The sequence below is a fragment of the Esox lucius genome, chromosome 13 (assembly GCF_011004845.1).
Source record: "Esox lucius isolate fEsoLuc1 chromosome 13, fEsoLuc1.pri, whole genome shotgun sequence".
In the NCBI taxonomy this organism is placed as follows: Eukaryota; Metazoa; Chordata; class Actinopteri; order Esociformes; family Esocidae; genus Esox; species Esox lucius.
In genome coordinates this window covers 15804510-15816617 of record NC_047581.1, presented here as the reverse complement: position 1 = coordinate 15816617, position 12108 = coordinate 15804510, and the positions used below count along the sequence as shown (strand labels likewise).

The window sequence follows — 12108 nt, the reverse complement described above, 5'->3', positions numbered from 1 at the left end:
CGTCTGCATTCTGGGTAAATTGTTGGGGGTTTGTGGCACAAGCAGGGAAGACTACCAACAATGAGTTGCAATAGCCCAGACGAGAAATGGCAAGTCTTGATTAGTACTGTGCGTAAGCAGCTTGTGAGGTAAGGTTGCCTCCTACAAACGGTCTAGAGCATGAACTGCAGCATGTCACTAGCATGATGTTTGAGGAGAATGACAGGGTGTTGTTACAGGGTGTTTTCTGGGGGGGTTCGAAAGCAAATATGATTGCTTTGCCTTGACACCCTTGAGAGCCTAGGAGCTCAACCAAGGTAGAAGGCCAAAGGATGCATTTCTTCTGGCACGTAAGGATTTCAGTTTAAACGTCCTGGTTGAGTAACACTAACTGTTCATGAGTGATCATGCAATTTGCAGAGCAGAAACGCAAGCCAAATGTAGACATTGCATATAATCACCATTCCATCATGTTACATGTTATATTCTTTCACGTCATGCTTTTCATATAAAAAACTTATAATCATTTAAAGGCCTCTCAAAGGTATTTATTCTCGTAAATACTAACCCATCATTTTCTATGTTTTCTTTTTATATACATTAATTTGAATAAGTGACTCACATTCTGTCCATCTTTAGTCCAGGTAATTGTAGGTGAGGGGATTCCAAATGCATCACAGCCCAGAGTGAGGGGCTGCTTCAGGGTAACAGTTAGGTTCAGGGGCTGTCCATCATCTTGGATCTCAGGGAGTACTGGAGGAGTACAGCAGAGACATCATCTAGAAGTCCCTTTATTAAGACATTTTATTGGGATCTGAATGAACAGTTAGGTTCTAGATAAACATTTTATTTATGACTTACCATTTACTTTCAGCCGGGTCTTCCGCTCAACAGAGCCTGCATCATTACTGGCCACACACTTAAAGTCCCCGCTGTGACTGGCAGATGCTGAGCCAATCACAAGTGAGCCGTCAGGGGCCACAGAGAGCTCTGATTGGTCAGGATCTATTTCCAGGCCATTCTTGAACCAGCGTACCTTCGGACGGGGCGACCCTGTGGTTGTAGAGCAAACAGAGTGGGCAGTGTGAGGAGCTTCTGGGAGGTCTTAAAATTGGCTTTCTTACTTAAGAAATAAGAGTTACTTCTGTTTGTGCTCCTCAACAGGAAGACCGTATGACCAAGTGTACAAAAGACAAAGCAGGCCCTACATTTATTGTTTGGAGAGCGGAACAGCAGGGGAACTTGCCAAATAGTTACTGAGGCTGAGAACCGTGTTTGCCCTTGGTGAGCAACGCATACATGCCAGACACAGTACAGTGTATCAGTAGATTTAAATATACTTATATACTAGTTTCGTGATTTACTGCCAAAATCATAGGTCGAGTACCCTGGACAGTTGGAGTAGTGGTTGGGCCAAAAGTTGAAAGCTTTGATGTCATGTACTATAGGTGCTTGAAACAGATGTGTTTGGAGCTTTGCAATGGGAAAATGGGCTGGGAGCAGGGAGTCGGATGGATTTAGAGGCGGGAAAGCTCCTTTACCCCATATTACCCATTTTGAGGTCTCTCTTACATATGTCAGGACATATCTAGCTATGTGGATTTTAACCCATCTCTATTTACAGAACATATCCAAACATTAGATAGCTGTACTGGAAATTAAACACATCTTTCCTCCCCAGTCCAAACATACAAAGGGAACAAAGAGAAACTACAGAGAGCAACCAAAGGTAATGATATCACCCGGTCCCACTAAGAGTTTACACTTAAGACTCCTTCTAATTCAAATGTATTATTTCTCTGGGTGGGTGGTGAGTACAGATGTTCCGTTTAGATATAATTATATGTTATTAGAACAAGTTTTGTGTAGTTATTTATTTGTTTGGGTTCACCCGGCTTATTTCAATGATCAGTTCCAGGTGTTATTTAGTGCTTCTACTATTACAGGACATTAAGTGTTCCTGTAGGTAAAAATTTGGAAAATCTCTTTTGATCTTCCCATCCAAAATTCTTGCAGACTGACTGAGATATTTACCTATCTGTGAAACAATTGGTCATAAACAAGCTTTCACGGCCAGGCTCCGAATGCTGCTGTGGTTCTTGAGCATCCCTTTGAGGGCCATGTAAGAGTAACAGTGTAGCTGCCTGACTACGTTCTATGGGGAGGGCCAGCGGAGCCAGCCCCAGACATCTCTGTCCATTATCTGCCAGCAGCAGCCTGTAATTTGGATGTCTCTCCCAGCAGGCCCTCTCGCAGAGCAGAGAGGAAAGCAGATGTGGCCCACTGAGGAGGCAGGATGTTCCAGCTGTTGCTCAACCCGCATTAGCGCTCTTTGTGAAACATGCCCGTTACCATGGCACGACTCCATACAAACAACACCTATTTACATGTCTTTTTCAACAAGAGACTCATTGGGCCTGAGCTTAAAAAAGAATACACGGTTGAATGCTTGCCTGCACAAGCACACACATAAGAGTACACACACACGTTTTCATGACTTTCAGAACTAACTAGTTGAAAAACCCAACTAATTCAAAAACCTGAACCCTTACCTAAAATCATTTTAGACCTAACTGTAGCTACAAATACCAACCTGAACTCTATCCCGATAAAACATCTCGAAATGTCAGTAATGTTTGTCTCCAAAAGGTATTGAAACAAGCATGCCTTCCCTCACATCCTCACACACACACACACACACATCCCCGCATGTCCACACACATCCACAACAAATTCACAACACATCCAGACACACACATCCCCTCAAATCCACAATAACATCCACATACATTAACGCACCCACACAGAACCGCTCATAACCTCACACGTTCACACCCATACAAAAAACTGCTCTATGCCAAACAAAAGAATCCTCAGAATCTGACTGTTTCCCTTTATTGTGTATGTGTTTCCCGAAAAACTGACACACATCATAAATCTTATCCTACCTTCAGCAGGGCAGGGGATAGTAATGTTGCTGTTAGCTACTTTCTCCATGATGGCATCTCCAGCTTCAGCAAAGGAAGGGGCCTCTGTGGAATAGATAAGGTTTGAGCATTAGGACCCCACAGGGGATGAGATGTTATAAGACGTGTTATTTAAATTCACCAAGGCAAATTTGAACAACGCGAAAAGTTGGGTTTGAATTTTTAAATAGTAGGCTTAATTGTAGTTTTTGTTTCTTATGTTTGTCGCTGGAGGAGCTTAAGATAAGGCATTTGAGGGTTAATCACATTAGCGTTTGGGTGAAAATGTGCTATTGAACAATCTACATCAGGTCTCCTTTGCCTCCAACTTACTCGTTAAATTCCAGCTCTGTCTTCCAGTAATTATTCCGGTCAAAGAGAACTTGAATAGCCTCCCTGACACCCACTAACACACCGACCCACTACTGGCACTGATAGAATGAAGTTTACCCATATGGTGACTCAAGACAAAGCAATGTATAGTCACTGTCTCTCCAGTCTTTAAGTTGGGACAGTGTTTGCTTTCATATCAGTGAAACCTTAATATAACCAGACAAGGCAATTAAAATCAAATTATTATTCAAGACCTCGTTTAAGGAAATGGTCTGGGATTCAAATAAAGCTAAACTAAGTACACAACACAGACAGAAGACACTGGCTCAGCACAAAACACAACAGCAGAAAAACCATGGAGGATGTGTATGTGTGCGCATGTAGCTTTCTGTAGTATCGACAGTGACAATTTAGCATGTTTTCAGTGTGTGCTATTTGGGTGAGGCATAGTCTGAATAGTATGAATTGATAAATGATGTCATGATTGATAACTGGTCAGCTCATTGGCACGGAGAACCTGCAGGATCACTGATCATATCTCTCACCTAACACCTCCAATCTGATCTCCATGGAGTCCTGTCCAGCCGTGTTGTTGGCCACACAGTTGTAGGTGCCCTGGTCAGTGAGTCTGGCCCTGTCTATCCTGAGGGCTGCAGTGTCCCTGAGAGTCACAGGAAGTCCATTGTGGAACCAACTGATGTCAGGGCTGGGCTCCCCCTGCACCACACATGGCAGAATCACTGTCTGGCCTATCAGAGCCTTCAGCTGGGAAGGAGCCGCCTGGATCTTGGGCTTAGCTGGGAAACAAACAAACAAGGTTGTGGCTCATAATATTTACACTCTAATCCACATTGACATTTACAGGTGCAGGCATCTGACTGAGTTGTAATAATGTACCCAGTAACCTAAATGATGGTGAAAAAAATACATTGAAAAAATTGCCCATGTTTCACAGTTTGGACAGCACAGTAGAACACAGCACAGTAGAACACAGCAAAGTACATAAAGTGCTGAAATCTGTTGGGTTAAATTTTACTGTACTGTTCGGCACTGTTACATACAGGGATGTACAACACAGTTCTGGGACCGACAAGAAAATCAACAAAAAGCCAGGAAAAGGATTGGCTGCTGAGCAAATTGTCTGAAAAAATTAAAATGAAGACTACTTCTAATGTTTCAGTATCAACATTCTTCAAATATCTACCTGTACTTAAAAAGACGATGTGTATTTCAGGTAATAATGCAGTGGTTAAGACAAATTTGCCAGAATCTTATTGTCTGACATTTCTCAGTTTCAACATTCAATATGCTGTCTTTGTACTATTTTCGATTCAATATAGGGTTGAAATGATTTGCACATCATCACATTCTCTTTCTCTTTACATTTTACACAGTGTCCCAACTTTTTGGAAAAGGGGTTGTAAATGAAATTACAAACATCCATAGTTTCCTTTTTGGGTCTTAGATTTAGTGAATCATTTCCTAAACATTTTCAGCATCTTGAACAGTGAAGTGGAAAATGTTCTCAGATGTCAGTTCAGGGAGTTCTGTGCAATGAGTCCACCATAAGGTACCTTGTACGTGTAACTTGTAGTTGACGGAGACGTTGCCTGCCGGGTTTTCAGCCAAGCAGGTGTAAAGTTTACTATCAATCAGTCGCACATCAGTGATCTTCAGAGAGCCGGAAGGAAGCACGGTGAACCTGGACATGGAAAGAGGTCAGAGGTCAGCCTGGGGTCAAACTGGACATCTACAGCCCTGTGGGTATTTGTGAATCTATATTCGCAACCATCCCCGACACTCTAACCAGCATTCTCACATAGCTGTGAGCAGAGGGCTCACATCCAGTCCTAAATCGGGTCAGACTCTCACAGTTCCCTGCAGGTAATCTGCAAACAAAATCAACTAGTGGTAGTAAAACCTTATTTTAAGCCATGGGTTGGATTACGGTTAATCCAATTATACTGCAGGTCTGAAATGCTTTAAATCAAGATAGCTAATTGCAAAATTACACTGAGAATATACTAATTGAATAAAGATTTTGCTTTCAGAGGTGAGGTGAGCAAGCAAAACAATGTTATTTAAGAAGTTATTTAATACATTTTACTGACAATACGAAACAACCTTCACGCAACACCTAGCCACCTCACCAAGAGTTTTTACCCTTTTGGTAATTCATTGGTCTGACAAGTAAACCAGGTCTGACAGGAAAACACCATTTGCCTTGTATCAATCTAGTAATGAATCGCATTACTAGATTGATGGAAATGTACTTTATTAACTATTGAGTACAGCAAATTCAGTTTGTGCTGCAACTGCATGTAGAAGGGGTCCTTCCTCAGTTCTTTCACAAGAAAGAACTTTTCAGATAAGTAAAGGTTCTGAAATATTGCTGTAACGAGGACCAGGCGTGGTGTTCGGCGTGCGTCATCGCCGGCCTTCTAGTCACGCCGCTCCTCCTCCCACGGCACTGTCATGTCTTGTTATTGCACGCACCTGGTGTCCATTCCCTCATTAGGTTGCCTATATTAGTTCCCTTGTTTCTGGGTGTCTTTGTGTGGTATTGTTCTATGTTTGGTGTTGTACTGGAGAAGCTCTTGCACGCTTGTTTTTGCGCTTGTGCGCTTTTGTTTATTGGGTGCCATTTAAAAGATATAATACAAAGCTTCGTTAACTGCCTCCCTGCGTTTGGCTCATTCAATTCTACATACACCACGACGACACCCTTGTGACAATTGCAAACAACTTTGCTCAGATTGGTGTTAGACTAGTTAGAGCTGTCAATCACCACATCCATCATTATCACATTTCCCAGCAAGATATCTTGCTGGTTAATGTGGGGAATTGTTTGTTTGTTTGTTTCTTTTTTGTTCTATGTTAATTTGTTAATGAATCCCATGCTACTTAACTATGGATGGTATACATTATATAAACCATTACTATCTTTTAGTTAGACTTATTGCCTGAAAAGTGTGCCCATTGAAATTGTCACCTGTTTACACCATGGAAAAATGTATCATTAACCTTAAGTGTCATTAGTCAAAATAAAACGATTGTAGTTAAAAAATAAAAGCGCTGTAAGGCGTATCAAAGTGCTGTGTGACATACCCCTCCCCCCACATCCCTGCCCCCATGTCTACACAGGGTGAAACAGGCCTGCTAGGACCAACTGGGCTAATCAGAGAGTTCTGAGTGCAGCTCCCAGTACTCCCTGACCCAGTGTGGACCAGCACGCATCTCATCTTCCAAACGCGCTAGCTATCTGCAATGCTAAGACCTGCGGTGAAAGAACTGGATGAGAGCAGGGCTATGGCAGCACACACTCAGAACACCCCACTGACCGAGTGAATCCAACGACCCCCACTAACCCTCCCGGATTGAGAGAATGCATCCCCCTCCACCCAAATGTCTGAATGCTCAAGTGACTGAGGGGGTTGCTGCTGGCTGTGTGTTATTCTCATCAGGCATCCAGGGCTGGTAACAAGTAGAGAGTCAACATGCTCTTTTATGACAGGAGATCCACACGGGAGCCAAACGTCAAACGAGCTGTCTCTTCTTCAGTCAGTGTTCCGGCCTTGTTTCCGTCTGCACACACCTCCCCCACCCACCCACCCCCCACCTCCCCTCATCCCGTCCCTCCTTCCTGACCCAACATGAGGTGTCCACATTCCACCACCACCACAGGTTTAACCACTGTCACTCAGTTCCTCCAGGGGCTGAGGGAATGGTGACGGCTAATGAGTGTTACTATCTATCTTATCTATCTTAGTCTGTGCCCTACAGGCACCCATCACCAAATACTTGGATAGAAATCTCTAGGCCTACAGGCACCCATCACCAAATACTTGGATAGAAGTCTGTGCCCTACAGACACATCACCAAATACTTGGGTAGAAGTCTCTGCCGAGACACCGCAGAGAAAGAGGATATAAGAGGTTGGGAACAGATGATCTTCTAGAAAGAATTCCAGTTATCTGAGCAAATTAGCATGTATACTACAACGCACAAACATATGCTTCTACATACACACATATACACACACTTTTAGATACAGGCCAGTGTGTATGCTGCTTCTGACGCTTCAAAAGGCAACACTAAATAAGACCGTGAAGGTCTGCTTTGGATAACAGCAGGCTTCAATCAAAATGACTTGTTAAAAGAACTGGTTACATACAGCATGTCAGGGGTAAGATAAATGCTTTGATATGGTGAGAAATTTTCCCTTGAGAACATTTGGAAAATTTCACAGCATTTTTATGTCACCAGTGCATAAATATTGGACTTCCTCTCACCAGGCAGTGACCGGAGGGATGGGCTGACCATTCCTTCTCCATGTGACCAGGGGAGAGGGACTGCCCTGGACTTCACAGGGGAGGATGACCTCAGAGCCCACCTCAGCAGCCATCTTCATCGTCTTCTCCCGACCGCTCACACCAACGATTTTAGGCTTGGCTGGGGGGAGAGGAAACATGATCTTAATTTGTTCAATCTATTTCGGAATTGCTATTGCCATTTCAGTCACAGACTTTAGTGAAGAAATGCGCAGCCCTTACTGTTGACACTCAGCTGGATCTCATAGCTGGCATAGCCCGTTGCACTGGTGGCTGTGCATGTGTATATTCCTGCATCCTCCGCAGTAGGGTTGAGGATGTGGAGGGAACCATCAGTGTCTGATAGGAGGGATTGCCTTTCCCTGGGCAAGGGCTTCCTTCCCTGGGGGCAGAGCAGGCAGAGTGAGGCCCAGATACACACTCAACAGCAATGACACACATAACTAGGCCAAAGGTTCAAAGCCCAACTACACTTCTGATGTCTGAGTCTGTATAATTACAGGGAAGGTTACCCTTCACAAACTCTCTTTCTCCTCTGTCCTCTCTCTCTCACAGGGTAGGTACTACCCCTTTTCTACTGAGCACAAGATGGCTTTTCCAGATTTACTTTCATCTGACAAGAATAGAAGTGTACTTAATGATGTGTCTGCTGAAATGAAAATGTACGTAACTGGAATGATATTCCTTGACACAGGCAGCTTTGTAATATTTACAAAAGTTACATTACTTCACTTTTTTTTAAATTATATTAGTGGCCATTCATCTTAAAACAGATCCCCAATAAACTATTTGATTTGCCATGGGCCATTTGTCACATGTTTTTAATGGAATGGACCCAAAACCATCATTTCAGGAAATAGTTGCTTCCAATCAGAAAGCATAACATCCTACCTTGGACCAGGCCACAGTCGGCTTGGGAACTCCCCTGGACTCACATGACAGGGTGATGGCTACGCCTTCATTCGCTACGTAGTGGTATGGACCAGCACTGATCTCTGGGGGCACTGGGAAAACAGGTCACAAGTACAGCTGTCTACTGAGCACAACCGGGAAATCTCATCATTATGACATGTTGATTAACCCTAAGATGTGTGTCGGTTATTGTTGTCCAAGGAAAAAAATGATCATTCATTCAGTAGAAGAACCCATCCTGCTAGCCCAGCTTGGACCATATCTCCTCTTACCATGGACTTCTAGGCTGACTGATATGTTGACCGACCCTGCTATATTCACTGCAGTGCAAACGTATGTCCCAGCATCCTCCGGGAGTGCCCTTGCAATGTATAAACTGCCATCGCTCCTCAGCAACACCCTGCTACTCAGCTGCAGCTAAGGAACAGCAACGCGTGACAATCACAATGATAAAAATGCATTTTAAGGTACTAATATGGGATTGTCCAGGACAGTTTATCCTCACTTTGTTTCCATTGTGAGTCCAGTTTCTCTCTGGCAGGGGTATTCCATCCAATAGCATGCACGGTATGCTCAGGGATTGACCAATCCCAGTGGTGATTATTGGGGTACCATTAGCCAAAAGTGGAGGCTCTGTGGACAAAGCCTGGGATATCATTACATTAGCAGGGACCAAAATATAAAGCAGCAGCTGAAAAAACGTAGGATCAAACTGAAACTATAATGAGATGCAGCAAAATATACAGGAGTTACCTATCAGCAGAGAAAGGTTCATCTTTAAGACTTAATCATGCTCTGTAGAGATTTTGTCTAAAATCAGACAGTGTTTTTTTCTAAGTGGTGCTCATGTTAGAAGTAAAATGTTCTAAGTTGAACATAACCAGATTTAGTTTGCCAAAAAACTTGAACACAAATATTAGTTCATACCCAGTCCACCAACAGTGACTCTGGCCTCAGACCTGATGGTTCCAAACTGATTCTTGGCCTCACAGACATAAAGACCCTCATCATCCAACCAGACACCTATGGACATACATGTAGGCACAAGAATAAATGTGCTTGGCAATACATGCGGGGAAACGCATCAAAACACAAAAAATATTTTACCCAATGTATTTCATAAGAGCCTTTTTATGCTGTCTTTTACCTAAAGCAACACCACACAAAAAAGTGTTGTCTCAATACTCTTAAATGCACCATTATTCAGATTTAACCAACCCAGTGGTTTCTTCATTTTAAAATGTTTAGTGTATCACAGCCCTTAAATTGGGGTTTAGATTCCAACACCCTACAGAGGATATCAGGTTGCGTGCAATACTTTTCATGGGTTCATTACACAGTCATGGTGTTTTGAGTCTTTTCTATTTGTACAGTGTATATCCTGATAATACAGTTAAGCCCTGGTATAACATGTCTCTGTCCGCTCTCATAGCAGCTCAGTTCCCTCACTGAAGGAAAAAGGAGAGACTCAGTTTCATTCAGCAGTGCCAGACGTATCCTGTTACACCACTCTGTTAAAAAAATGTTTACTAAATCGGATCTTCTTTATTTATGAACCAAAAGAATGTCAGCCATGCCAGTCACCCACACTCAATGCTAACGGAGGTTGTGGTCCTACTGGCGCCTACTGTTTTATATGGAACTCAATAGCAGGACAGTACAATAGTGTCAGGAAGAACAGTAGGAAAAGTACGGAGCACTCACTGTGGATGAGGAGATGCCCTGCGTCTAGTCGCACAATGCCACTATTGCTGTCTGCTTTAGTGATGATCGGTCTTCCCTCCTCTCTGTGCCAAGTAACTGTAGGCAACGGGAAACCACGGGCAGCACAGGGCAGCGACACCTTCTCCCCCACATCCGCCGTCACGTCCACAGGGGTTTCTGTGAAGACTGGGGCCGCTGTGTGTGTGTGTGGGCGGGGGGGAGATTCTCAATACTCAGATACAGAGAGATAGGGAAATACTCTGTCCAAAATACTGTTATAGCCTGTAACACACCTACTTGATTCATGTCAAGGATGCCACACATTGCTAGTGGTTAAAGGGAAAGTGGTGCTCATTCAGTAAGGCTGCCCTCACCTCCGACCTCCAGGATGACGATGGCAGTGGAGGCTCCAGCCGGGTTCCTGGCCACACATCTGTACTCCCCCGCATGAACCTCCTGCACTCCTCGGATTTGCAGTTTCCCTTGATGCTCAGTGACTTGCTCAGCAAAAGGACCCGAGCCCACCTGCAGATCACCTGAGAAAAATAGCCAAGATATTATAGGAAGACCCAGATTCTTTAATGACTGCCAATCTAAAGCTACCGGTGAGTAGTATGACAAAATCACAGCTCATTAAACATTGGCCAGTATTTACCTTTGGACCATTTGACCAGAGGAGGAGGGACACCTGTTGTACGGCACTCCAGAGTCGCATCTTCCCCGACAGTAACCATTACAACTTCCTTTACCGCCCAGATACTGGGTTCCTCTGTACGTGTGTGTGTGTGTGTGTGTGTGGGGGGGGGGGGGTCAGAGTAACATGTTAAACGTTATCTACCAAATCACCAGACATGCTCACAATGCAGTACATGGTCAGAATAGCAAAGAAATGTGAATAGAATCCTGTCAATAAACTGTGGCCAGCGGATCCAGACAGAATCCCGTCGCCAAAGACACGACTGTGACATGCCCTACAGGAGGAATATGAGACAGCTAAAATGCTGACATTGGGTTTTCAGCCAGAGTCAGCTTGACGGCGTCTTGACAGGTCAGTGTTGTAAAGTATTTAACCATCACTAACAATTAGAGCATTGCAATTACACACACCGCAAGGAGAAGCTGTCACGGTCCATCAGTGTCAAGCACTTATTGGTAGAAACTTTAACCCACAGAGGGAAGCTGCACTATGTTCAAACTACAGTCCAGATTATTTGGATCTCGTTCCATTGTAAAGCTGTGTTGCCTCTGTGTCGTAGTTTCTGTTTTGTGTCAGAGTTTTTTATAAGGATCCTCCGTTCTCCCTGTGCCCTGCCTCTTGCCCACAACGTTACACATAGGAGGTGTGTTGATGTGGCCAGTCCTGTTAGTCTTTGTGGGTTGGAAAGTGGGATACTGAGAGCCACAACATGGAGAAAGAATAAGAACTATGTTGTAACATAACTTAAATTCATGTTGCTTTGAAATGTTTCAAGGTCTCCACCTACCTGCATAATTGAGAGACACAGTCTGTTTTGCAGTTCCAGCCTCATTGGTCGCCAGGCACGTGTAGTTACCAGCATCTTCGCGAAGAGCTTCTCTGATTGTTAGGTGTCCATGTTTGGATATGGTAATCCTGGATTATGTAAGGCATATCAGTCACGTTTGTTTATTTAGGTGAATACAAATACAGATGTCTTCATTAAATTCATCCCTTGGTGTCCAAGAAAAACATTTGATCCCTTGAGACATGTTCGCTTTTGAATACGTATTTACTGGCAGCTACATCATGTTAATGTACAAAACATTCCGGAATAATATAGTTTTGGGATGATTTGGTAACTATGAAATTCAGCCAACATGATGTGACATGTGTATAATCAGAGTAGGCTTTTAAAATAGAATCA

The 12108-nt window shown here is 43.5% G+C and overlaps 1 protein-coding gene across 2 annotated transcripts in view; it reads right to left on the bottom strand.

The window, feature by feature from the left end:
* Positions 1-12108, bottom strand: part of hmcn2 (hemicentin 2) — a 57490-nt gene that overhangs the window by 21843 nt on the left and 23539 nt on the right. For both annotated transcript variants that reach the window (XM_020052924.3, XM_020052925.3), the window contains exons 13-27: positions 11710-11837; positions 10881-10994; positions 10600-10761; positions 10226-10420; positions 9449-9544; positions 9027-9154; positions 8794-8938; positions 8501-8613; positions 7832-7991; positions 7571-7730; positions 4853-4980; positions 3824-4075; positions 2928-3011; positions 841-1032; positions 602-732 (exon numbers count right to left, since the gene is read on the bottom strand). In XM_020052924.3, coding sequence (XP_019908483.3) covers positions 602-732; positions 841-1032; positions 2928-3011; positions 3824-4075; positions 4853-4980; positions 7571-7730; positions 7832-7991; positions 8501-8613; positions 8794-8938; positions 9027-9154; positions 9449-9544; positions 10226-10420; positions 10600-10761; positions 10881-10994; positions 11710-11837 — 2188 coding nt within the window. The remainder of the gene's footprint in view (positions 1-601; positions 733-840; positions 1033-2927; positions 3012-3823; positions 4076-4852; positions 4981-7570; positions 7731-7831; positions 7992-8500; positions 8614-8793; positions 8939-9026; positions 9155-9448; positions 9545-10225; positions 10421-10599; positions 10762-10880; positions 10995-11709; positions 11838-12108) is intronic.